Raw genomic sequence first — 27,693 nt, 5'->3', positions numbered from 1 at the left:
TTCTTGATTTAAAGATGCATGTGTGCTTCTTGAAGTACAAGAGTACGTTTGTGTCCTTCTGCCATTTGACCTTATAATATGGAAGATGTGCTGTATTTTCTGGTGGTTAGACTGTAAACCCTGGAGATGAAGACCAGATCTGTTAAAACCATCATAGTAGGTCTTCTTGCAAAATTAAAACCATCATACTAGGTTTTCTTGCAAAATTACTTATAAATCTGTAAGAAAATTGACATAAGTGATCGATCATAAAATGACAAGCTTTCCTTATCAGAGTTGTGGATGGTAGTTATGTAGTATAGGCTAACATTAGATGAAGTGATATTAGATCACTTTTGTTTCCCGACTATTTATGTCCTGATGAAGTAATAATTATATAATTTGAAGGTAACCCATTTATTTATATCTACATAATGCACATAAAATACAAATATATATATATATATATATATATATATATATATATAGAGAGAGAGAGAGAGAGAGAGAGAGAGTTATATATATATATATATATATATATATATATATATATATATATATATATATATAGTTATATAAGTGAATAGAGAACATCAAGACAATGACATCACAACAGCAGACTGTCAAAAGAATGATTTCTACAACGCCAGATCAAAATAAAAACATCCTACACTGCATAATATCAAAGAAAACTGTTTTTTTTTTTTTTTTTTTTTTTTTTTTTTGCAAGGGGTAAACACCAGTGGCGCCTGGTGACTTCAAATTAAAGGGGGGCTGCAGGAGACAGCTGAATGGGTGGGGCCAATGGGAGGGGGTGTGACCAACTAGAAAGGGGTGGAGCTATGCTCAAAACCACAACAACTGGAACTTTAATTAAATACGCTGCTCTGGGTGCCAAACCATCATTACAAGAATCCATTCAAGACAAAATGAAGTGTAAAAGAAAAAATATTTCAATGCATTGGCTACATGACAACTTACTTAATATCTAGATGGAAACACAAAGGTTGTGAGGCATGAAAAAATAAATTGCTTTTTAAATACATTACTGGAATGCCAGTCAAAATCAAGTATAAAACAAAACAAGCAGCACTCAGCTCAAACCACTTCTCCTTGCACTGCACTTCTAATTATAATTTATATTCAGCTTTATAAAATTACCAAGTAACATGCTGGAAGTAGCAATCTCTGTGATACCCCCACTTGTAAAAATGTTTCTTATCCAAAAAGACCTCCTGCCTGACAACAACTATCTACTTGTTTCATAGGGAACACATGATCAAAGTAAAAAATGAACAGCGAACAAGAAACAAGCTCAAGATAAATTGCTTAAAGGATTACTGCACAAGTTATGGAACACGCATGATAGATTGGCATTCTGTTTAGTTTATGGGTAAAGCCTGCAAAGATAACTGCAAGTCTCCAACAAATATAATGAGGCTCTGAAAATACTATAATCCTATCCTTTAATTCAAATACTGTCATATGCATTTCAATACCTAAGGCTTATACGTTATCTAGTTATGTCAATATTCTCTGCATGGCAACAATGAAAAGGCTTTCAATGTTGGTAATTCTTTAACAGTATGCTTATTAAAGCTTACTTGCATCTTACAATCTCCGACAAGCTTACCTGATGGTCAATAAAGGATTGCTACTTTAATACAGAGCAACAGGGCACTGCAACAGCATGCATTTCCTGAATAATAAGAAGCATAAATCAACAGTATAAAATTATGACAGAAAACCAGAACATTCTGCAAAGTCAAGGACAGATGAAAAGCCACAGTCGTACTTGTGGTCTACCTTGGATGGGGGAATACTCTGCACACTTGCACTGCATAACTGCTCCTTGCCTTGCTTGGACACATCCAGAGCCACTACAATGGGGAGAGGGGTGCAACAAGTAGGTCACAGTTTGAAATGTCTCTGGCTGGCGGTGATGGCTCTGACACTCATATCTCTCAACCTCAGTGCAAGAAATCTGGACAAAGCCATACATAGAAGTGGGACACAGGCCCAAAAATAAAGACAATGTTTAAATATTGCTCTTATAAACTTAGAAAGATAATAGAATAGTAGTAGGTCTTGCATTAGTATGAATTTTTGAAGGTATGAAATCTGAAATTCAAATGTCTGCCATTATTTTCTAACTTCAATCTTTAATGATTTGCTACTAATTTGCCAGAAAAACACAATTTTATGAAAAACAGACCAAAAATGTTATGCAAAAATATAAAATTGCCAAACAATACAGCTGGGAACCTGTCAAAGAAGGGACACCTTTTTAAAATTAGTACTGTTATTTTGAGCAGCTGACAAAATAAGATCACCTACATGCATTTCTGAAATAAAAGTAATCTATAACTCTGATCATTACAGTTATTTATAATTGTAAACCCTCCATGTTTTCTTCCAAAATTGCCATTTTGCAGAGGGATTATTAGGGGGACAGCAACATTTCGAACCAAAATTGGGGACAGTTGAGAGGTTTGGATATTCCTAATTCTATAAAGCGATTTATTTGCACGTACCTCTCGACTTCTTAATGCAGGAAATCTGGACAAGGCCAAATATATTGGGGGAACATGCAAACAGTACAACAAATTGCTCTTGTGTAAACTTAAGACAGTTGATAGAATAACAGGTCTTGCTTTAGCATTCATTTTTCTGAAGGTTATGATGTCTGAAACTCAATGTCTGTCATTATTTAGTGACTTCATTCCTAAATGATTTGGCAGAAAACCACAAATTTTATGAGGAACAAACCAAAAATAAGAAGCAAAAATCTATTCATTCTGCAAAATTCTGGACATTTGAGAGGTATAGTTCAGCTGGGGCTGTCTGAGTTTGCTGCCCTCCCCCCCCCTCACAAAATCATGGTCAAATGGAGCGTCCCCCCTGCAGCCATTCCAATGTCCCATTCCTTGGTTTTCACCCCATTTGCCATAAACACTAATGTGTATACTGCTTTATTTCTGAGATGATATGGATTTCATTTAAAAGTTTTATTTTATATTTTACAGCATAAACCCTAATAGATATCTGCTAAACAAAGCAATGCAGTCTCACAATGAAAATAGACTTAGTGCAGAAAAGCAGAAGACAATCTGGTAAAGAAGATTTGGGACAGACAGGAAGAAGGCAAGAGGAAACAAGGGCGCCCAGCAAAGAGGTGGATGAATTGTGAGAGAGCTCTGTGGTAGTCAGGCATAAGGATCAAAGAAGGCAGAAGCGTGTCATTAAATCTAGAGAGATGGTGACCGTTAGTACGACACTCTGACCCCATGTAGAAAATGGGAAAAAGGAGGGTGATGATGATGATGATGAATAGAAAGACTTCCACCACTAAATTCATTTAAAGTTTGAATATTGATGAGTATAATATTCAAAGATTTCATGCAAATCTGACAATGTTGTCATATCACTTTGCAAGCTTGTGTATTCTGCTTTTTATTTGAATATTTGTAAGAATAGGACAGGCATATAGTAAACCTTTTAACAGATGAACAGACATCAATTGATAATGATAATTCTAAGAGATCGAGCTTTTCTTTATATAACAAGTGTTTTGTTTCTGTTGTAAACTATTCAGTCAGTGCATGTGATAATCTGATTTCTTACATTAGTCAGAGACTAAGCCAATCAAGCAAATGTTATTTGGTGATGTGACATTAATCATTTGACTTTTAAATGGAAAGTTCCAGCAAAAAAAAAAAAAAAAAAAAAGATTGCTATATTTATACATAAAGCACTTGATGTAAGAGGTGTTTGAAAAAATGCAGGGACCCCCCCCCCAAAAAAAAAAAAAAAAAAACTATATATATATATATATATAATATAATATAATATATATATATATATATATATATATATATATATATATATATATATACAGACACACACACACACACACTAACTTTTCATGCCCTACAATCTCAGGTTCTCGTGAAATAAAGGATCACATAGTACTTTATTGTCCTATGGATCCACTTAAATGCTAACAGAAGGTGCTCTTTGACTTACAAAGTGCCTGGACTGTGGAACACACTACTTCTGTATACATTAGCCTGTGATACTGATGTTTCATTTGACCCTAAATACCCTTTTTGTGGTGCTTTTGGTGTTGGACAAACCATATAGTTTTAATTAATTGGCCTGTTCTTCCTCATATTGACTAGACTGTAGACTAGATAAGTAGATATAGAGTAGAAAACAGCGAGCTAAGCCCTAGTGAAGTGCAGAACTAATGCTTCTTGGGAAATCAGAAACTATGATGGTATTTTTACTGCATCCACATACTTTGGTCAATAATATGTATGCCATAGGAGATATAAAGATAAATGTCATTAAATGAAAACTACCAAAACCACAGTGCTCAGATATTGTGTACATAATACAGACCTTGAAGTAATTGATACTATAGTTTTAGTATCTTCTGACTGTACTGAAAAAAGGAAGGAAACAAACTATAATGGCTTAGTTGTGGTGCATAGTTATAAAAAACAGTGTTAAGCAAGAAGCATAGCTGTAACTTCTTCAATATTCTATCTGAATCCGTACCAGTAAACAGAAGGCTGATATGAAGGAAATCCTTCACATCATAGACAAATGCTACCCACAAGTACAATGTAAGCACATCCTGATAAGACCAATTGACCTTCGTGCAGAGAAATCTTTTGTTTAATAGTTAAAAGTGAATACTGTAGTACCGGGAAAAGAAAAGGGCATGGAAGTTTCTCAAAGATTTGATCACGATAGCAGAATATACTCAGACATAGCATAATTTGGAGATTGCCAAGAATGCCAGACACAAATAAACAGGATTTAAAAGAAACTTAAGAAGACCCCATATCATATGACTACATCACAGAATGTGAAGTACTGCAGCAGGAATGTGACTGTAGTTATGTAAAAGAGAGCCATTTTGTAAATGGGACAGGGTTGAACATCTGTTTGATACAGTGACTCAGTTCCTACAACATACAGCAACTGCGTTAAAGAATTAGAATGATGGACAAAGGATATAAAACATAAATCTACCAATAAGTAAAACAAGTAACTGAAAAAAGCTGTACTGGTGAAATAATGTCTATTAGGCCTAAAGTGAACAGGAAATGGTAGGTAAGAAATCATACCTCCAGGAATATCTACAGAGAGCTCAGAGATGTGCTTGCATGCAACAGATTCAGCAGAAAAACTGATAAAGCTAAACAGAGAACCATAAGGGAAAATACTAAAATGTAGAAAGTTTTTTGTTGTTTTTTTTTTACCCCATAGTACTTTGCAGGGCAAGACAAGGTTATATTAACCAAGCTAGAGAATAATATGCTGTTTGTGTGGAGGAAAAGGAAAACCAAATATTTGAAAAGTCCTGACAGAAAAATGTTGTTAAATGGTTTACATTTACTTTGTGATTGTGACTTTGGTGGTCACACTACAGATGACTGAACTATCCAGGCATTACCTCAAAAAGAAAAATGTAGATATCTGTGGATAATAGCTAAATACAACTGAAGCCTTCTAGATTACAATTTGGCACTGGAAAGTCATTGACATCGGCAGATATTTAATTAGTTCAATAGTATCCTTCACTTTTCTATTACAGTTTTATACAAACAATATGCATAATATAATATTCCAATAATTATTTCTCTTCACAGTATAATTAATAGTAAATAAAATAAAAATCTATGTACTGATTTATCATATGAAACTGATGACATCTGTTATAAACCTATCGGTCTGTGGTTCTTCAAAGGTTATTCCCTGCCGTTTAGCCTACCCTTCCTACTTACTTGGTATACTTCTACACCTTCACTCTGTTCTTCTTCTTCTAACTTCTTTCTTCTTCTACTACTTCTTTCTTCAGTTCTTCTTCTGTTCTTCTTCAGCAAAATATAGGCCCAAAAAAAAAAATAAAAATCCAATGTGTGACTGACTCCGAATCAATCCACAACACAACTGACTTACTGTTTGATTCTCGCTCTTTTCCCAGCACATAAAGCCCGGGAAGAGAGCGACAACCAATCAACAGAATTTAGCCCAGCCAGCAAGCACGTCATGTACGTGCCTGCGGATGTCGCAGTCCGAGCCCCTTCCAATTCTATGTGGCTTGGAACCACATAGACTGCTGGGCATCACAATGATGCCTTAATTAGCCCCCCAGACTGCAATAAAAACAAAACAAAAAAAATCTTTAAAACCGACGCAACCCGAGGCGGTTAAAGTGCGCATGGACGTACTTGCCAAGTCGCGGACTCGGAGACAAACAAAGTAATTTAAGTAAATGAACCAAAAAAATAATACTGTGCTACTGTCAGTCTCTGTCACACAAAAAGGTACTTTTTCTTTTTTTTAGCTGAGGGGGCTGCAGTCCGGCAGTCCGATGCCATGAGCCGCCCCTGGTAAACACCATGCTGGGGCTTTACCCTTAGACATAAAAATTCTAACTCCACAGCTACACCACTTCTGAGAAAGGAGGAATCTCCTTAAATGGTAATCAGTGCCACCACACACACCTACAAGCGTTGGCAATGATTCTCCAACACAAATACAGATCAATACACACACAACCCTACCCACAATCACCGCATAAATTTTAGCCCCCCCCCAGAATAAACTGTACACGTGTGTGCGTGCTTGTGTGCAGCTTTCATCGATAAAACAGCCCACTGAAATCTGACAGAGCCAGTACAGCTGATCGAAGTGAACAGGCTTTGTCAGTGTAAGATTATGCTACAGTGGGAATCGGGGCATATGCGTTTTCCCCACTATAGTGTGATCCCCGTGTTTGTAGTTTATATGTATCATTAGCAGGGAATGCGGGAGGTGCAGGGGGGCAAAACGCTTTTTTTTTTTTTTTGTTCGATCCTTTGCGAATTGATGTTTAAACTTCTCGACATCTAGGAGTTGATCATTGTAGGACAGACTAGTTCCATTTCAGTGAAAGTTTATAGTTCCATGTATACACACACACACACACACACACACACACACACACACACACACACACTATTTTCAGCATTATTGCCATTCACACTAATCAGAATTTGACCTCATGCAGTCAGTCATTTCTGAGTGTCTCTAAGCTGTTTCACCTTATTTGTATTTGCATAAATGCACTATAGCCATATATATATATATATATATATATATATATATATGTGTGTGTGTGTGTGTGTGTGTGTGTGTGTGTGCAAGCTTGTCATCACATAGTAATTGCCCAATCACCTATTGAACAATACTTTTTTTGCAACTGTTTTACAGGTATTACTCTGAATTTTCACTACATTTATCTAATGTGCTTAATCCTTTTTGAGCAATACGTGTTGCTATATGTAATGGTTGCATCATCATCATCATTCATTAAGAATTGTGGGCTAAGACCCTTTACTAAGGTTGATTTGCTTTACAACTAATGTATTTTCCATATATTTTAAATTGGTTGAGTTTCTTTTTTCTAAGCAATTGTTTGATCAGATGACAAAATGGGAAGGCACAAGAGTCATGCCTTTGCAGTGAAAGCTGCTTTCAGCATTCCCTTTGTTGAGCCCAGTAAAGTGCGGAGACACTGTGCTGGATTCTTTTACTTGATTGTATGCGCACATGCGTATGCTTGAACGTGTGTGTAAAACGCACATAAATGAGTAGAGAGAAATTTTATTTTAAGTATCTGTTTTGATGCAAGTAGAGAAATGTATGTTAACAGTTCAGCTGCTCTATCATTTGAACCACCTGCAGTCGTTCTTTGGAGAAGTGACAGTGAGCTGAGTTAAATGGTGTGCATAGACTAGTATGTTTACTTCTGTTACTATGCTAGCAGTATAGAAGCCAGGGTCTCTATTCTACTGGAGATGCATGAGCTGGGTTTCAGCCGTTACTGTGATGCTTGTTCCAATTATGATTGTGCTTTTTCTGCATTTTTAAAGTATACAATTAGACTTAACACACTTTCTCAAAAGCATAGGTATATGTGTGGCAGTCACTTTGTCTTAGTTTTCACTAAACTCCATATGTTGACTGATGCATTATTGCCTCATCTTCTTAGATTGCTTCCTTGCTAACCTGACTTGAACTATCATGGGGGTAGGTCTCTTCTGTCCAAGTGAAATTATTTTTTTTTAAATACCCAAACAGAACCTCACCTAATGGCTCCAGTACCAGTGTCTGTTTATCCTATTTGTTCTGGGGGAACAGGAGTTGTGCATTCCCAGACTAGGTGAGAGCTTTACAGCCCTTTCATTTGTACCAACGAATGTTGTTCAACTATCTGATCCTTGCTGAGAGTTATGCTGTAGAGAGCAGACCAACATGCTGGCTCTTGGTGAACAGCCTACTCTGTCCCTTTGGGAGCACACCTTCCATCCTTGACAGCTCTTCCATTGCTGTCTTCTGAGGGGAAATGTGTATTTGCTTGCCAAATTCTCCTCAGCTACTGAGAATGCAAGCACTTTGACATTGTGGACTATACATGCTGAAAATTCACTAAGTATACCAAGTAATAGCAGCCTACTGCTGCTAGGTGTCACCATTGTGGTGAACCAGAGCCTACTGCCTCCCCATAGATAGGAAAGCCAACAGCAGTCTGTCACTCCCACTCTCCTAGCCTGGTTCCTTGGGTGCCTGAGTCACTATTTGAACTTGGGATGCCTATGGCATTGTCATGGCTCATCGCTCTATGCCGTGGAACAGCCCTGATAATGCAGGCATTGGTATTTTGTTTTCAGTCTCTTTGGAAAGCATGCTGACACATGATGCACACATTTGCCAACCTGCCTTGCTTTCCTGTCTGCTTCTCTTGTAAGCTAATCAAGTTTCCGTGCTACCAGTTTGCATTGGGAATGATGTTCTTGGCAAAGGACCTCCAATTTTCTTTCACCCAGCACTTGAGTAAATGCCACCCTTGTTGATCCTCCAAACTCCCAGACTCTTATTCTTGGATTGTGTGCACCACATTTACAGATAGACACTAAGTTTCTTTATCATTAAGACATGATAGTTCTCTGATGCTGCTTACAGGGACAGTCACACTCAGTGTAGGCACACAAGAATTACATGTAGAGTAGAGTTGAGGGTGGGGTCGGGTTAATTAAAGGGAAAGCAGACTTGTGTAGCCCCAAAGTGTGCTGCTGCTTATAGAAATTTGGCAACTATCTGAGCACCAGTGTATCAGCTTGCTCCCCACTCAGGTTCAGAAACAACAGAAGGACTACTTCACATCAGTATTATTGGAACATTTTCTTCCAGACTGCTGCCTCAGACCAGTGAAAATACCTTGAGTGCCACACTAGCTAATACAAGCACTCAGACTTGCACACATTCATGTATAAACACATATGACTTGCACACATGCATATGTACTGATGCAAGTATGCATGAATCACACACCTGCATTTGCTTGCATGTGCATGCACCCATGACAGGAGAGATTGGGGAGTGAATGTCAGGAGTGGAGAGGAAGAGCCAGAGTGGTATAAGGAAGATGGTGGGTCTGCTCAGGTGGGATATCTGTAACAAAACCTGTAAATCTCCACCAGATTAGGGCCAGCTTCTGTAGAACTGAATGGAGCAGTCAGCATCAAAAAGAAGGGCAACGAGCACAACTGAGAGTATACCAATTACTTGAGGTACACACAATGCAGGCCAAATGGAGAGAGTGAACAGGGCTAGTTTGAGGAATCGGACACAATCTGTCAACAACAAGCAAGCATTCACTTAGTGTACATATGAGTACAAAATTACAGGACAAATTAGCAAGCATGTTTTGTGGTGCTTAAGGAGAGAAAAAACACAGGAAATGATGGAAGTGAGGCTAAATTCTATCAAAGGAAGGTACAGTGAATGGGCATGAATGGGGACAAATGAGTATGAAAGAAGGAGGAAAGAAAATTGGGGGTAGTCAGCGAGAAAAGCTGTTTTGTCAGATGTCCCTCAGCAGCCAAAAACAAAAAAAAATTTAAGACTGACGCTTCTGATGTCTGGTCTAGTCCAGGTGTCTGTGCTCTGGCCCTTGATGAGCCATCAGATTGCTTGGTATTATCATCTGTTCCCACTGTTATGACCCTGTTGGATGCCAGTGAGGTGCAGCTGCTTAACACATCTTATTCAACTGATCAGATGGCCATTTCATCTGTGAAGGGGGAACCTCTGCTCGTTACATGAAAGAGGACCAGAAGGGAATTCCTCAAATTTTTGACAGGGAAGAGGGACTGGGTGACTTATTGAGGTATAGTCTAGAGTAGATTATCCAAACATCGATTATCCAAAATGTCAGTTATCGGAACACAGTCTTCCAAAGTTTTCGGGTAGGAAAAAGTCTGAATATGTAAAATTTATACGTATTCACTTGTTTGTTTTTTGAGCTTGTACTACAATAATGTACTGTATTGTTTTGTACTTTTCTTGTTTAATGTTCATCAAAAACATTTTTAGAAGTTTTTTATCCAGTTCTATATGTTTAAGTATCCGAACTACCCTAGGTCTCAATTAGTTCTGGTAATCGACTCTTTACTGTATGTGAAGGGTCAGATCCTCCTCCTTATCCACAAACTGACACACCTAAGAAAAAGAAGTAGAAGATTAAACATCTTACTATTACTACTCCGTGTGATTTTTTTTTTTTTTTACAGGGGCTTTTTAAAGAGATTATTTCTTTAAACTCTACTCATTTTTTTCCATTCTACTTTCAATTCTTCCTCTCCTCAAAAAAGACAAGAGAGTCATCTTCTGAAGAGGAGGATTCTGAATCTGAAGTAGATTCTTTGGCTTGCTGTTCCCACATTCATTCACCAGTTAGTTTTAAATCTAAAGAGACTGATACGGTGTCCTCAATTCTCATTTAAAGGAACTTTGTTTCAGAGACAATGTATTAAAAATGATGTCTCACTTCCAGTGGGATGGTAAGCAGGCCTCTAATATGCAAAAAAGATATTGTGACCTATTAATCTGATGTCAGTTTTCATTCATTCCTCTACAGCTGGATGGAGCCGACCCTCGGATTCGACTTGGCCATTACTTTGGCTTGTGGCCACTAGGAAACTCTCGAGCTCCTCCCTTACTAAATGTGTAGCATCCCCCTAACATACCTCAGATTTGCCACTTTCAGGTTGTGTCATGGTCGCTTTCAGCTCTCATGCTTGTGGGTTTCTAGAGAATGTAAATCTTTTTTGAATTTTTCCATAGTTGATATTTCTTCATCTTTAATATTTACCTTCATTACATCAGTACCTCCCTTCCTTGTCCTTTTTCTGTATACTTCTACTTACCATAGTTGGTAAGTTTCTTCTTTTTACACTCTTTAGTGTATTTCTCAATACCATTGTTGGTATTTTTATGTTTCTTCATTCTTCCTAGCTTTTTCCTTAACTATTAAAAAAAAACAAAAAACAGGGGCTTTCTTTCATTGTACTTTGTATTCTTCAGAGTTGACTATGTCTGAAAAAGGTCCATCTGGATTTAAAACGTCTCAGAAATGTGACCACAAGTGACTGCTTTATGATGTGCATGTTTTATGCATATATTGTTTGGGCCCAGATCATTTGCACACTGACAGTTTCATTTGTAAGGCTTTCAATCTGCGAGCTATCTCGGATAGAAAAAATAAGCTTATTTTGAAGGGGCTACTGCCCTCTTCTTTTTCAGAGGCTATTTCAGGGACTCACCCCCCCCCCCAAACTAAAGCTTAAGGGGCCTTCTGTCAAGCCTTCAGGTCCTTTTGGATTTTTGACTCCCTCATCAGAGCTTACCACAGAACTACCAAGGAAAAAACACAATAAGTCAGATCCAAAGACTGCTCCTACCCAGCTGGTGTCAGAGTGAAAATCAGCTTCTTCGGGTCCCAACCTTTACTAAAGACATGATATTCTTCTTCCATTGACCCGGAACCCTTTTGAGTACTTTCCCCATTCCTAGAATCCTGTTGGTGCTCCAGATCTCCATCAGTGGCATCTTCTTCTTCTTCCAGAAGTCTGACAGAGGCTGATGTGGACAGAAGGATGAGGAAGTTTCTCTTGGCATAGATACAGATGAGAGTTCTCTCGGCTCTTATCCCTTCAGGTTAGTCAGCCTTGGTTTGCACTACTACACCGATTGCAGCTCGTTCTCTGATTTGATGCATCATTTCGGTGCCCTTGGATCTGAATCTCCCGGGACCGTCTGGATTGGTTTTGAAGCTCCTAGTATCTTCGTATCCGAGACTTTCTCCGAGTGCACCAGCTCTAACGGTTTTGGATCCAGACTATTCTCAGACCCGAGGTGTTAGTCAACTCCAAAGATACTGGAGCCATTTTTGCCCCCCAGAGCCTCAGCATTGGATAGCTTGGCTCCTCTGCCTTGGTTAGATTGCCTTCTGGGTGAGAGGAGCCGATGGGTTGGAAGGTTGGCTTCTCAGGTCTGTTAACTTCAGTCTCCCCGGGGCATTCTGCCTTCAAGGTGGTGGAGAGAGTGTTCCTTGCTTCTGAATGGACAGTTTCTTCTCCTTTGGATCTATCCTCTGGATCCTCTGTCTGCATCTTGAACCCCACCATTCCACTCCACCAGGACAGCCTGTCCAAAGTCTCCAGGCTACCCAGCAGGGTATTACTATTTTTTCTGATAATTCTCAGGAGCACCCCACAGAAGAAATCCCTAGGAAGTGCAAGAGGAGGCACTTAGACTCCCCTGAGGAGTCTGTCACTGAAGATGCTGATTTTGATGAAGGTAAAGGGTCCCTAAGATCACCACCTGAAGACTTCTCATTCGGACACATCCTTGAGATCCTTAAGCAAAGAGATGGTTGGTTTACTGATGATCCTTCCCAGGAGGAATCAAAGGAGGCCTTTGGGTCTGGCCTGTCTACCTCCTAGCTTACTCCACCCACCGATGAACTCATTGATTTCATCTCTAGGCAGGCATGGAAGGAACCAGACATAGTTGAGCCAGTCACCAAAAGACTAGATTGTATTCTGGCACCACCTGCAGGATGTGAGTTTTGGAACAAGGGAGTTACCTTTAGATGCAATGGTCATGGCGGCGGCCACCAAGAAAGAACGCGCAGAGCAGAATTCTACTGTCCATCCCCCTAACAGGGAGTCATGGGTATTGGACAGATTTTGGAAGCATGTGTATGCTTCAGCGACCTTTGCCCTCAGACCGATAAACTACCTGGCACACTTTAGAAGACTACAAATGGATCTGATAAAGGAACTTTCAAAATCCCTTTATGGGACCAGTACTGCTGGGACTCCACCTTCTGTGACCTCGCAGTTGGCTACCCTTCAATCGATTTCTAACTCATCCATGAGGCTTATCTCGCATGAGGCTGAAGATACCTCAAGGGTGGTGGGTTCAGGCTTTTCCATTAGGAGGCATATCTGGATGCACTTGTGTAACTCTGCAGAGTCCTTCAAGTCTTCATTCGTCAATGCTTCTTTTGACAAAAGCTCTTTGTTTGGCACAAAGGTAAAGGACACACTCTCCAGCTGTGAACAAGATGGAAAGACTCTCTCTCTATAGTGGGTGTACATTTTTCGACCCCTCAAGGGACCTTTTCAAGGAATCAACAAGGAGGCTGAAAAATGTGGTTCAAGAAGTCCCAGGGTCCTTTCCAAGATCCATGTGGAAGAGGTTCCCCCAGAAGCAGAGGGGGGAACTCAAATGAGAGATGCCACCCATGCAGCAGAGGAGCCCTGCAAAAGCAGGGGTCTAAAAATTCCTTTTCTGATAGCCCTACCAGCACTGTTGAAATGAGTCCCAATTGTCCCCCTCTGGAGGCAATTGGGGACGTTTATTCTTGTACCAGAGAGCCTGGCTAGACCTTACAAAAGGTACATGGGTGCAGAAGATTATTTCCAGAGGTTATATAATTCCATTTTCCCTACCACCACTTCCACCTCTTTGCAAATTTCCTGATGTTCCATCCAATCAGAGGAAAGCAGTGCTACTAGAAATTCAAAAGCTGCTAGAAAAGAGCACTCGTCCAAGAGGCCCCACCAGACCAGATGGAATCTAGAACTTATTCATGATTCTTTAGCGCAAGGAAAACAGGGGACTTGAGAGAGATTTTAGATCTCGGCAAACTGAACAAATCAATTCAGCACACCAGGCTTTGGATGGGCATGGTTCGGCCCTTTGTGCCCTTATTGTGCAAGTGTGACTGGATGTGCTTGATAGACCTTCAGGATGCGTACTGTTACATAAAAGTGAAAAGGTATTCCAGAAGGTACCTGCGCTTCAGGCTGTGACCTAGTCATTACCAGTTCAGAGCACTGCCCTTTGGCCTCATCATAGCCCCAGGGTGTTCACCAAATGCATGGCAGTAGTAACAGTTTACTTGAGACTGCAGAGATTCCAGGTGCTTCTGTACTTGGATGACTGGTTCATTACTGCCCCAACCAGGCATCTACTGATAAGAGCCTTAGACCAAGTACTCCAGACTTGCTCCCATCTGAGAATTACCATAAATTACAGGAAATCTCAGTTAGATCCATCTCAGACATTGGAGTTCATAGGAGCAATTTTCAACACAGTATCAATGACAGCTTCACTTCCACTCTAAAGGGTACAGGCAATCGGATTTCAGGTAAGAAAGATAATTCACAATTCCACAGTCTCAGCCTGATTGATTCTACAGGCACTGGGATCCATGTCAGTGGCTGTAGATGTTATTCGTGTTTCACTGTTGCAGTCATCACATTTGGGTTATCCTGCCAGGGGTAGCTCTCAGTCAGCCTGACTACCAGAGGCTTAGTATTTCTGCGTCAGTTGCTGTCACTCCAGGACTGACTTCACGTCATCAGTGGTATAAAATCAGGCAGCTGATGCCATTACATCAGTCTTTCTTGTCGAGGAGCCTGAAGCAGAAGCAGTTCACACGAGTGCCAGTCGGCCGCTACCTGAGTTTTCGTTTCCGAATTGAAGTTGAAGTCTTCTAAAGCTAAGTACCCTATTGGGGATCCTTTTTTCTTGCTCTAACCGACATCAGGAAAAAGTTAACAGTTGTCTCACCTGTGGAAAGCAAATACCACACCGAGACTTTCATTCTTACTGTGTCGCCTGTTTAGCCCCAGACCACGACATCCCTTGCTGTCGCTTTTGTGCTTTGTTCAACGCCAGAACTATATGTCGTCGGGCCCTTATTGTAGCTAGATATTTTCACACTCAGTCCTCGAATTCCGATATGGCTTCGGTAAGCCATCCGACTAGCGATCTTCCGAAAAAACATAAGGATATAGACAGAGACAGACCGCACAGGTCCATAACTGCTAACGATGCTTCCCCAAAGCTAGTAGTCAGTTCTCCGGTCCTCAGTGAGGCGCTTTCGCAGCCCCTGTTGCACGCTTCTGTGGATTTGCAAGCTGCTACCAAGAGTCCAGTATGCCACGAGACTCTTTTTTGACTACTGATCCTGTGGATGTCTCCTACCTTGGATGGGTCTGGAGCCGCTGAGCAGGCACCGGCTTCCGAGGAAGTACTTCGCACTACCGCTACTTGACATAGACCGACGACTTCTTTCGCATCTTCAGTTCTTTCTAAAACTACCAAGTTTCTAAGGCCCAGGGTACGAACTACGCCCAAAAAACCGACGACACTAGCTCTGGCACCTGCTTCCTTGTCTCAATCTCAAATGCTTAAAATGGCAGAAGACCTTATTATGCTTATTAAGGAAAGCCAGGCTACCCCTTCCAAAAGAAAGAGAGACTTGTCCTCATTAGTTTTATCTGAACATGAGTCCACTGACTTTGATGCTTCTGAATATGAAGACATGCAACAGGATTCTGATGCAGAGGAATCCATTCCTTCTGCCTCTCCACCCGAAGATTTCTCATTTGGGGAAACCCTTCATACTTTAAGGGAGCATTTCCAATGGGAATGTCAAGACTGTCCTTGGTCAAAATAGAGACTCAGGGAATTCTTAGATTTACCACAGCACAGACCTCTGGCCATTCCACCTGTCCTGGATGTTGTGGATGATGTTTTTATGGAATCCAGTTTGACTCCTGATACCCTTCCTCCTGCTCCCAGGTACTACAGAGTCCATGACTCTCACAAATTCCTTTTCAAAAATTCTACTGCTGACCTAGAGATCATCCCTCAAGGACATAAAGGAATTAAAACAACCTCGGCTAAGAATTCTACCCCCTCAGACAGGGATTCCTGAGCTTTAGACAGATGGGGTAAAAAAGTATACACCTCTGCTACTCTTGCTAGTAGAAGATTAAATTGGCAGTTTCACATGCTGAAATATCAGCAGCATACCACGGAACTCCTCAAACAAAAAATATCTTCCTTTCTTGCTTGTGCAGAAAATAAAGAATTACAAGAGCTAATGCATTCTGCAGGTCAAGTTAATAAGCACACCTTGCAATGTGGTTTGACTCCCTAGAAGCATCTTGCAGGGCAGCAGTCACTAGTTCTGTCCTTAGAAGGCATGCTTGGCTTAAGGAACAGACCTTGCCAGACCATGTCAAATCCAAATTATTGGACATACCATTGAACAAAGACAGTTTATTTGGCACCAAGGCTGAAGAGGTCTTAAAAAGATGGAAGAAAAAGCTAAATCTATGCAGACAGTTAAAACTTCTTACAGGTCCAGCCTCCAAGGTTCAGTAGGCATTGCCCCTCCAAGCACTGGTCCTTTCCTGCCCCCTCCAGGCCAGCTCAGCCCAGACCCAGGGGAAGCAGACCCCCCCAGACAACAGCCCCAGGGAATGCAGAGATCTAAGCAATGGAGTTCCTCCTCTTCAAAAACTGAGTGCAAAGCCACCCCCTTATGGTAACCCACAATGACTTTACACCTCCACCCCTTACCTCTGCCCACCTGCTTGTGCCCCTAGGAGGAAAACTCTCCTTCCATGCAAGCAACTGGGCCTCTATTACCAACGATCGATGGGTCCTCAACATAGTGTCCCAGGGATACAAATTTTATTTCCACACTCTGCCAGCCCCAAAAAGGTTCCCAGAACTTCCTCCAAACGAGTGGGCAAAGGCCAAAAAGCAAATCCTTTCCCTGCTTTCCATGAGTGCAATACAGCATGTTCCTGCCGAACAGATAGGCCAAGATTTCTATTCCAGACTCTTCCTGGTACCCAGAAAAGAGGGCACCTGGTGCCAAATCCTCGATCTATCCATTCTAAACACCTTTCTGGTGATGCCAAAATTCAAAATGGTCACCCTCCAGCAGCTTCTTCCTATGCTTTCCAAGGATGCTTGGTTAGCCACTCTAGACCTAAAAGAGGCCTTCCTACACATCTCAATCAGGGAATCTTGCAGGAAATATTTACATTTCAGGGCAGGATCTATGCACTTTCAGTTCTCTGCACTTCCCTTTGGCTTACTCACTGCTCCCAGAGTTTTCACAAAATGCCTGGCTCCAGCCATTGCTTTTTGCAGACAAAGAAATATTCAAATTTACCCCTACTTAGATGATTGCCTGATTCAGGCAGACAGTCAGGAAAAGCTGTTACAGCACCTGACCTTTGTAAAGGACCTACTAACCTCCCTGGGGTATACTATCAACAAAAAGAAATCAAAACTAGTTCCCACACAAAAAATTGTATTCATGGGATCAAGCCTGGACACAGCATCCCAGATGGTATTCCTTACTCCAGAAAAACAAGCCTACCTGACAGGCTACTTCTCTCAACTAGCCACCAGAACCCAGTTATCCGCAAGGAAAATTCTGCAAGCTGTAGGGTTCATGGCCACCTGCATTCTACTCATTCCATATGCCAGACTGCATATGAGGAAACTACAGTGGTACCTAAAAAGCCTTTGGTGTCAATACTCTCAAGACCTGGAAACTATCATACCACCGAAACCTTGTCTAAGGAAAGATTTTCTTTGGTGGGCAGCAGCATGCAACCACAAGGGACTTCCCTTCTCACAACACCACGTCACCCAGACCCTCACCACAGATGCATCAGACTATGCATGGGATGCACACCTGGATGGCAGGTGCATTCAGGGCCATTGGAGCTCATATCAAATACGTCTGCACATTAGCCAAAAAGAGATGCTAGCTGTTCAGCATGCCCTGACAGCTTTCAGACCCCTACTCTCCCCGGGGCCTCTACTGATCAAAACAGACAACACCACAGTGATTTGGCATATCAACAAGCAGGGAGGGACTCACTCTTATCCTCCCTGCAGGCTCGCCATGACCCTTTGGCACACGGCCTCAGCCATGCATCTACACCTGCTAGCACAATTCCTGCCAGGCTCCCTAAATTCTCTGGCAGACAACTTAAGCAGAAACCTGCTAAACCCACACGAGTGGCAGCTAGACCACAGAACCTTCACCCTTGTAACCTAGAAATGGGGCACCCCGAAGGTGGACCTCTTTGCCTCCCACTCCAATCATCAGCTCAGCAAATTCTGCACCAGGGAACCTCACAGCAAGCCCTGGAAAGTGGATGCTGTATCCTTACAGTGGATAAACCTCTCCGTATATGCATTTCCCCCTCTGCCACTCATTTCAGGAGTGCTGCTCAAAATAGGGGAGGAAAAACCAAGGGCAATCCCGATCGCCCAAGACAGGCAATGCCAGTACTGGTACCCACTGCTGCGCAGCTGGTCATCCCTGCCACCATGGCACCTACCTCAGATCCCAATACTCCTGACCTAGAGGAATGGAGAATTCATGCATCCCCAATTGCAGACCCTCAGCCTGGCAGCCTGGCGTATTCCCTGACCTCTCTTCAAGCTGCCAGCCTAAGCAAACAAGTCCTAGATGTTATATGTAAGGCCAGATGCCCCAGCACTAGAAAATCCTATGCTGACAAGTGGAAGAGGTTTTGCACCTGGATCCAGGCTAAGGGAGCCAGAATGGCACAGCCCTCCCTACCTCTTATCCTGGATTACCTAGCAGTCCCACTACACAGGGGTCTGTCCTTCTCTTCTATTAAAATTCATGCCTCTGCCATCTCTGCTCATTACAGCACAGAGCCACCTCTCTTCTCACACCCTCTCATCAAACAGTTCCTAAGAGGGGCTAACAACTTAAAGCCATCCAGAAGAGCTCCTACCCCAGCTTGGGACCTTAACTTTGTGTTGGAAAAGCTCACCCTACCCCCATTTGAACCTGCAGCTTCAGCAGAGTTAAAATTCCACTCTTGGAAGACAGCCTTGCTTCTGGCCATTACTTCAGCTAGAAGAGTATCAGAACTACAAGCACTCATGGCTGTAGAGCCCTTCATCATTTTCCATGCTGACAGGGTCTCTCTCAGGACTAACCCATCCTTCATGCCTAAAGTGGTGTCTAGTGTGGTTCTCAATCAATCCATTCATTCGCCCACCTTTTTCATTAACCCACAAAACAAGGGGTAAAGGATTCTGCACTCTCTAGATGTGGTTAGACAGCTCAGATTCTATCTGGACAGTACTAAATCTTTTAGAAAAACTGATCAATTGCTAGTCAGCTTCGCAGGAGGGGAAGAGGGCAAGGCCATATCCAAACAAACATCTCCAAATGGATAGCACACTGCATACATTTCTGCTGCAAACAGCATGGTAAACCACCCCCAAAGGGGGGTCAGGACACATTCCACCTGGGCAACCTCCACCTCTGCAGCTTTTCTCAGAGGCAGGGACATCCTGGAGACTGCAACATGGACATCTGTTCATACCTTCACCAAGCATTATCACCTGCCTATCTTCTCCAAATCTAGGGCAGGCTTTGCCACCGCAGTCTTGCAGGGCATCCTAGCCAGCCCCCAGTCGTCTTGACTGCCTCCACCCTTTTCTTCAGCTTTGGGAATCAACCCAAATGTGATGACTGCAACAGTTAAACACTAAGAACATAGTACAGTTGTGTACACTTACCATAAATGTAGATGTTTGAGTGTATTCACTGTTGCAGTCCTGGTCCCCCCCCCCCATCCCCCTAGTCTCTCTCTCTCTTCCTCTCTCCTTACATGGAATTTTTGGTATTTACTTTCTACTGGTGGTGTTCTTCCACCATAACCTAGCTCCCTATTTGGGGGCTCCTGACAGTTATGGCATGAAAAACTGATGTAATGGCGTCTGCTGCCTGATTTTATACCACTGACGACCTGATGTCAGTCCTAGAGTGACAGCAAATGACTCAGAAATACTAAGCCTCTGGTATTCGGGCTGACTAAGGGCTACACCTGGCAGGATAACCCAAATGTGATAACTGCAGCAGTGAATGCAGTCGAACATCTACATTTATGGTAAGTGTACAGAACTGTACTTTCCAGTTCTCTTAGTAAGATTTCACATGAGAATTCTTCAGTGGATGCTAATGACACAATGGTCTATTCTTTATCAGCACGTCTACCCAGATAAGAACTACCCAAGCATGCAAAAGATACCTTCGGTGGTGGACTTGGTTAGATCAGGTACTGTAAGGCTGTCCCTTCATTCTCCCTCAGCCCAAGGCCATAGTGACCATGGACACTTAACATTGCAGGACTTCCAAGACTCTCTTCCTTTTGAGACCATTGCGATTCAGATAGTGTGTTACTGGTCTGGTACATCAACAGACAGGGAGGAACCAGGTCTTACCTCTTGTGTTGAGAAGATGTAAGAGTGTGACTGTGGGCAATCTCATCCGTCTGATTTCTGGTAGCAACACACATTCCTGTGATAGCAGACAAATTGAGCAGGTCCATTGTACTACATCATGAGTGGTCTCTCAACATGGAAGTGGCAGAAATGATTTTTCACTGACGGGACCAGCTTTGCTGCGACCTGTTTGCATCTCCCCTAAACAACAAGTGTAGCACCTTCTTTTCCATAATCCCCCAAACTGGGGGAATCACCAAGAGATGATCTACTACACAATTGGTATGCTCTATGCGTATCCCCCAACTCCCTTGATTCCCAAATTTCTGCGGAAAGCTGTCCGGTAGAAGTGCAAAGTCGTCCTCATTGCACTTTACTGAGCTCGACAGATTTGTTTTCCCTTCCTTTGGCTTCATGTAGTCTACCCATCTTGGATTCTGGATCCGATTCCAGACCTCCTGTGTCACTATGCATACATGATTCACCCAAATGTCTCAAACCTGAAACTGACAGCCTGGTTTCTCTACTTCCATTAACTAGCCAGCCAAAAAATGCTGTCTTACCCTGTTTATCATATGCTTTTGTTTTCTCACAAAGCCTCCAGAAGAAAACTTTACAGAAGTGAATGGAAAAGATTTATTTTTTGGGCTCATCAGAAACAAATTGACCCCTTAATTTCTGGCTACAGTTTTCAGTGAAGGAGCTTAGCCCCTCAACTATTAGAGTTCATGTAGCAGCCATCTCTAATTTCCTCATAGGAATTGCAAACTCCACTCTGGCTTCATCAAAACTTTGTAAGGCCTTTTTGAAAAATACTCCTTTTTTTTTTTTTTTTTTTTTTTTTTTTTCAATCTTCCTTATAAAGACCCAACTCCTCAGTGGGACTTGGTACTACAGACATTCATTCATTCCCCTTTTGAACCAGCAGCAAAATGCAATCTAAAGTTTCTGACTTGGAAAACTATATTTTTTGTTGCCATCATTTCAACTAGAAGGATATCAGAACTCCAAGCATTATCTTCTAATCCTGCTTACCTGTTTTCTTCATAGGGATAGGGTGGCATTACGAACCAATCCTTCTTTCTTTCCTAAGGTGGTATCAGAATTCAACATCAACCAATTTATTAGTCTGCCAGTTTTCTTTCTGAATTTTGCAAACAAAGGTGACTATATATTGCACTTATTGGATGTTTATAAACAGTTATGTTTCTATTTTCATAGAACAGAAGACATCAGAAGAACAGAAATTATTTGTAGATTCTAAACTGGGGGAGACAGTTACAAAGGTAACTGTGGCTGCAGATGGCTTACATATTGAATATAATTTGTCTACAGCAGATTGGGTCTGTCCTTACCAAAACCTGTAAGAGCCCATTCAGCCAGGTCCATGGCAACATCTTCAATATTTTTATCTAGAGCTTCCATGGACGACATATGCAATGCTGCCACTTGGGCTAATCCTCATACCTTTATTACTCATTGCAAATTGGATCTGGTCTCGAGGGGAAGAGCAGCCTTTGGCTTAACTGTGCTCAGGAATATCCTTCTGGGGTTTTAGGTTGCTGGGGACTCCGTTCCAGCTGTTGAGGAATGAATGAAAATTGACAACATCAGATAAAGAAGTTATATCGTAGTATCATAGGAAGTTACTAGGCTAATGGCCCTAGGGCCCTTACGAGTCTAGCCAAGTTCTACCCTTATTTCCATGATCAGCATCTATTGCCCCTGTCCAAGAGGGGAGACAGTTGGAACCCCAGGGTGAATTTAGAGTTACCTGTACAATCATCCAGATTGCTTTTGAAGAGGTGATCTCTTTTTCATGAAATGGGAGTGTGTTCCAAAGGTGTGGTAACCTCTGGGAGACAAATCTGTCCCTCAAGCAGGTTCTGTTATTGTTATTTACCAGGTTAAGTCCTTTAGATTGAATAACCTGTGTACCATTTGACTTATGGAGATGCAACATGTTTAATAAAGCAGGGTCAGAGATTGCCTTGTATGCAAGACAGAGATTGTTTCTCAGTAGTTTGTATGAAATCGAATAAAGTGATAGTGATTTCAGATGGTCCACATAGGATAGATGCGGAAGACCTGGAATTTTCCTTGTGAGGAACCTTTGTGGTCTCTCCAATTGCTGCAGGTGCTTGGAACAGTAATACTAAAAGGGGTGTTGTACTCAATTATTCTCCTGATGAGGGAAGAGTACAGGGAGGTTATAACTTCTTTGTTTCTAGAGCCAATGCCCTTATGAAATGAACACTATAGAATGCCCTTTTTACCACTGTGTGGACATGGTGGTCAAAGGTGAGGTTGTTGTCAACCTGAATGCCCAGGTGTTTCACTACTAAGTGCATACTTAAGATGTTGCTATTTATGTGGTAGTTAGCAGGAACATCACCCTTACCAAAAGTGATGACAATACATTTTTTTGCATTGAATTTAAGGGCATGACCTTCGCACCAGTCATTTGTTTGTGTAAGACCCTCTTGTAGGATGTTGACATTTGGACATTCTGTGACCGCTCCCAGTTTGAAGTCATCATCAAACTTAGCCACAGACCTTTAGATTTTGCTTTTACTTCAGCGAAATAGATTCAAAACAGTAGAGGTCCCGAGACTGGTCACACCACTGGTTACAAGTTTGCTGTTAGAGGTGGATTTTCCTATTTTGACTGTGTTTTATCAGTGAGCCAGTTAGCAACCCATCTAACAATATAAGGGTTGATACCTAGCTGGGTGAATTTGTCAAATGTTTGTGCCAAATGCCTTGCCTAAGTCTAGGTAGGCTGTATGCACAGATTTCCCCTCGTCCTGGGCCTTGGTGACTGTCTCGAATAAGGCCACCAGGTTTAACAGGTATGATCTCCTTTTGACAAATCCAGACTGAGTAGGGTCAAGTGTTTGGAGATTACCTGTATCTTTGCTGATAAGATCCATGATGATTCGCTCCATGGCCTTGCAGTTATGGCTAGTCAGGCTAATAGGTCTGTAGTTACCAGGCTCAGTGGAAGCACCACCCTTGTGCAAGGGAATAACGGTGGCCATTTTCCATTTAGCTGGTACGAAGCTGGTGCTTAGACTATGGTTGAAAAGAGTACCCATTGGTGTTGCTAATTCTTGTTGGAGCCCATGTAGAACGCAGCTTGGGATGTTATCAGGTCCTGTAGATGCTGTGTTCCAGGCCTTAGAGAGGACATTAACAACCTACTCTTTAGAGATGCAAGGTAGTGGACAGATGGCAGGGATGTCATGGGGTATGTATGGCGGGGACAGGGGAGTGAATTTTCACAGAACCTGTTGGCCAGCAGGTTAGCTGTGTCCACAGGCTCAGTATATGTGGTATCATTAACTACTAATTTGGCACAAATCTAGGCCTTTCTTTTTAGATTACAGATGTAACTAAAGAATGCCTTATGGTTGTCTTTAGTTGAGGAAGCTAATTTGGATTCATAGTTTGTTTTGGAGGACTTTACAAGAAGTCTTATTCTATTGTTTAAGCTGATGAGGCAGTTTTCCAATTTAGGGCTCACTCCCTGTTACTCTTAGATGGCAATTTCTACCTCTTATTGTAAAGCCCAGTAATGGCAGTTGTCCACCAGGCAGGTTTGATCCTTCTTGAGCTTGTCTTGGTCCTACTGGGTATGGCTGAGTCAATGCAGTTATACAGGTGTTTGTATAAAGCATTGGAGTAGAGCTCTGGATAGTTGCCAGTTCCATCTGAGGGTTGAGGTGCAGAGAAGTTATTTGTACCATCCCATAAGAGGTTATAATCTGCTTTGGAGAAATGTTTCGTTTAGTTGCTGCTGGGGGAGGGGGGGTCAGATGGGATAATTACTTCAAATGAGACTGATTTGTGGTCAGATCTCACCAAGGAAAACCTCATAGTGGGAGTGCTACAGTGGTTCCCCATATTGGTAAGCACTAGATCCAGGATGTTGGCACACCTTTGGGGGTGTCAACCAGCTGCTCCAGGGCATTGGAATTAATGAAGTCAAGGAACCTTTGGACAAGTGTTTGTGCATGAGTAATTTGCACAGTCAATGGATAAGTAGTTAAAATCACCCAAAACCATGGTGTTCGGATGTATCTTGATAGACTGAAGTAGATCTAAATAAGCAGTGTGGGTGTCCTCATTCATGGAGAGGGTCCTGTAGCTGGCAGCAACTTGAATAGGTGTCCTACCAACAGTTAATTTCACCTGAAATATCTCCAGGGAATCATGCTGTTTAATCAATCTGGAGGTGTATTTATCTTTAATAAAAATTGATACACTGCTTCCTTTAGTTTTCATGCCCTTCAAGTTTCTGGTTTAAATGTGTGGAAGGAGATGCAACCTGGTATGACTGCAGTGCCCTCCACAGCATTGAACCAGGTCTCATTGTCTGCACAAATATCTGCATCCTCCAAGGTGAGGACTGCTTCCAGTGAGAGCAGTTTCATGTTAAAACTCCTAGCTTTAAGCAGCATAACCTTCAGGTCGTTTTTAGATGGAGTTCTTGCATCAGGAATTTTGTCCTTGAGACACTGCCTAAAAAGGCACTATATGGGGTGGCAAGAGCCTTAGCTAGTATCCAAAATCCCAGGGGTGACAGATGAAGGCCATCTCTGGCAAAACATCAAAGTGTGTTGATCATGTGATCCTAGGCTGACATATACTGGACCCCTTAGAATGACACCAGAAACTAAGCCAATTATTGGTGTCAGTCATTTTCTGTTTGTATTGAGGCATCATCCTAGGTGAAGCAGGAATGCTGTTTAAGGCTAGGGACATATCTGCCTGAGACGCATAGTCTGAGAGCTCTGTCATGTTTCTCTTCATATAGTCCAGAGAGGTACATCTCAAGTCTTTCACACCAACATGGACTATGATAGAGTTATAACAGTACCTGTTTTTGAGAGATTTGAGTGCATGTGTGATATGACGTATCCTGGCATCTGACAGACAGCTGACTGTAACCTTTCCCTTATCTAGCCTGGTGAGAGGAACATGTGTGTCTCACAATGTAATCATCTATGACTAATATGTTTGGTTTTGTGGTTTGCCTTAAGGGCTTGATGGGTGAGAGACTGGTGTGTGAGCTTGTGACGACTGTGCCCTGGCCCAGCAATCAATGAGCCTCAATCCTCACCACTAACACCAGGTACTAATACACACAGTAAAGTACAATTTCCCTTAAGTTCACACAGAGGTCACAGTCAATCTGGGGCTGGTTGCTCCTTTGCTCACCAGGTCCCCAATAAGACTCCCCACTGGCACAGCTATAGAGTTCAGGTCTCAGCCTAACTGGGCAAGCTAAAACCTCCAGTACCCTCTCTTTCCAACCAGTGCTTCGTGCAGGTAGCGGATACATACATGCACACACGCACACGCACACACACGCACAGACACACGCACAGACACACGCACAGACACACACGCACAGACACACACGCACAGACACACGCACAGACACACACGCACACACACACACACACACACACGCACACACACACACACACACACACACGCACACACACACACGCACACACACACGCACACACGCACACGCACACACGCACACACACACACACTTACTTTGAGAAGAGGTTATACAACCGCATAGATTTTCCTGGGAAAATGCTGGCACAGGTTCTCCAGCTGTGCCCCTATTACGCAGACCATATGCTAGTAATTCCTGCCACCACCCAGTTAATAATATCAGCTAATAAAAGGCCCTTAAAAGGGTGTCCAATTATTACTGTGCAATGTTATTATCCAATGGTAATGTGACTATTCAGTCTAGGCTTATTGGAAGGGCTTAGACAGTAAACTTTATAAATATATAATGTACTCTAAAGCATAATTTATCTGTACATAAACCAGCCACAGGTAAAAGGTTTTAAAAATATTTAATAATAAATAATTAAAACACAAGACAAAAATACTACACCACAGAGATATCTAAGAGTTCAGAGATCACACAGAAATGTAAAATAATACAGTAGGACAGGTCTGATTTCAAAGAAAAATACCTAATTAATCTTTACTAGCTTTAACTATTCCTACAAGAAATCACAGTGCTAAAACTTACATGTGAGCATAAGGCAGAGTGCTGATAAGTTAGATATCCAAGATCAAAATGCTCGTAGTCTCTTGTGAGAAATAGTATTTAAACATTACTAACAAACATGTCTCTAAGGCCCTCCCAAATTACATCATTTTGACAGGTTTCTCTGTTTTCATATTGCATCATCTTAACACCTGGTCTCAGTTCTCAGGCCACAAACTGCATTATTTAGCAATCACCTGCTCAGAAACATACAATACAAAGCATTTCACATATATACTCTAGCAGAAACTAGAGCAATAAAGCACCTTCCACATATAAATTCTGGTCATAAACTTTAGCCTTAAAACAATGGGCAGAAAACCTTCATCCAGATGCACTGGAACCAAATTCTAATATGAAAGGGTCACAACATGCTTCACTGGGCCAGTAGAGTGCAATGATGTCACATATTTTGCAGCTCCACATTTCACAGTGTTCTTTTACACTCAAGAAAACATGCCTGTATTTTACATTTATTTACAAATGCCAGAATTATGTATCAAATTCTATTTGACTAGGCTGGCAGCCTTCACCCATCTCTCCCCAATCTTCACAGAGCTATTATGTGTATTGTGTATTGCAGAGGAAGTATTATGTGTAGCATGCTTGTGTTTGGGAGGTCTTTGGTGTTTAGATATGTTTCTGGTAGGACCTCTGCATATGTAGGTATGTGTGATGTGGGTTTGGTTGGAGTAGGAGGTGAGGTGTGCATGCTGATGACTTACATTTTCATATGTACTAACTGGTGTGTGAGATAGCATGGATTCAAGGTTCTTAATAAAGTTGCATCTCTCACATTAAGTTTATGTGGACTAGGAGTAGGGGTTGTCAGTGAACATGAGGCAGTTGCTACTGTGCCTGAGGATGCTCGTGTCGACCAAGCTTGGGGAAACTGTGGGAAATTGTCCATCCATAGTGTTAGGTAAGTGTATGTGGTCAGGAAAAGAGGTCGCACTTGGGAATGGCCAGTGGGTGAGGGCTATGTTGGTACCTCTGAGGCTAGGCTTAGTGTTCTACCTGTTAGTAGAACAGGGCCACGAAAAACCTCTGGAGGACCACAAGTTAAGTGCCAAGGGAAAATTTAACCAGCAGTACGTTTGTGTCTAAACCGCAAACAGTGACCA

The 27,693-nt window shown here is 41.8% G+C and overlaps 1 protein-coding gene across 1 annotated transcript in view; it reads left to right on the top strand.

Annotated features, from left to right (window-relative positions):
- LOC122808415 (F-BAR domain only protein 1-like) overlaps positions 1-27,693 on the top strand; it is a 2,144,012-nt gene that overhangs the window by 575,874 nt on the left and 1,540,445 nt on the right. The window contains exon 6 of the mRNA XM_044079378.1: positions 9,229-9,260. Coding sequence (XP_043935313.1) covers positions 9,229-9,260 — 32 coding nt within the window. The remainder of the gene's footprint in view (positions 1-9,228; positions 9,261-27,693) is intronic.

This window comes from Protopterus annectens, chromosome 8.part0 (genome assembly GCF_019279795.1).
Source record: "Protopterus annectens isolate FY-2018-M chromosome 8.part0, PAN1.0, whole genome shotgun sequence".
Taxonomy (NCBI): Eukaryota; Metazoa; Chordata; order Ceratodontiformes; family Protopteridae; genus Protopterus; species Protopterus annectens.
This window is presented reverse-complemented; position numbering and strand designations above follow the sequence as displayed.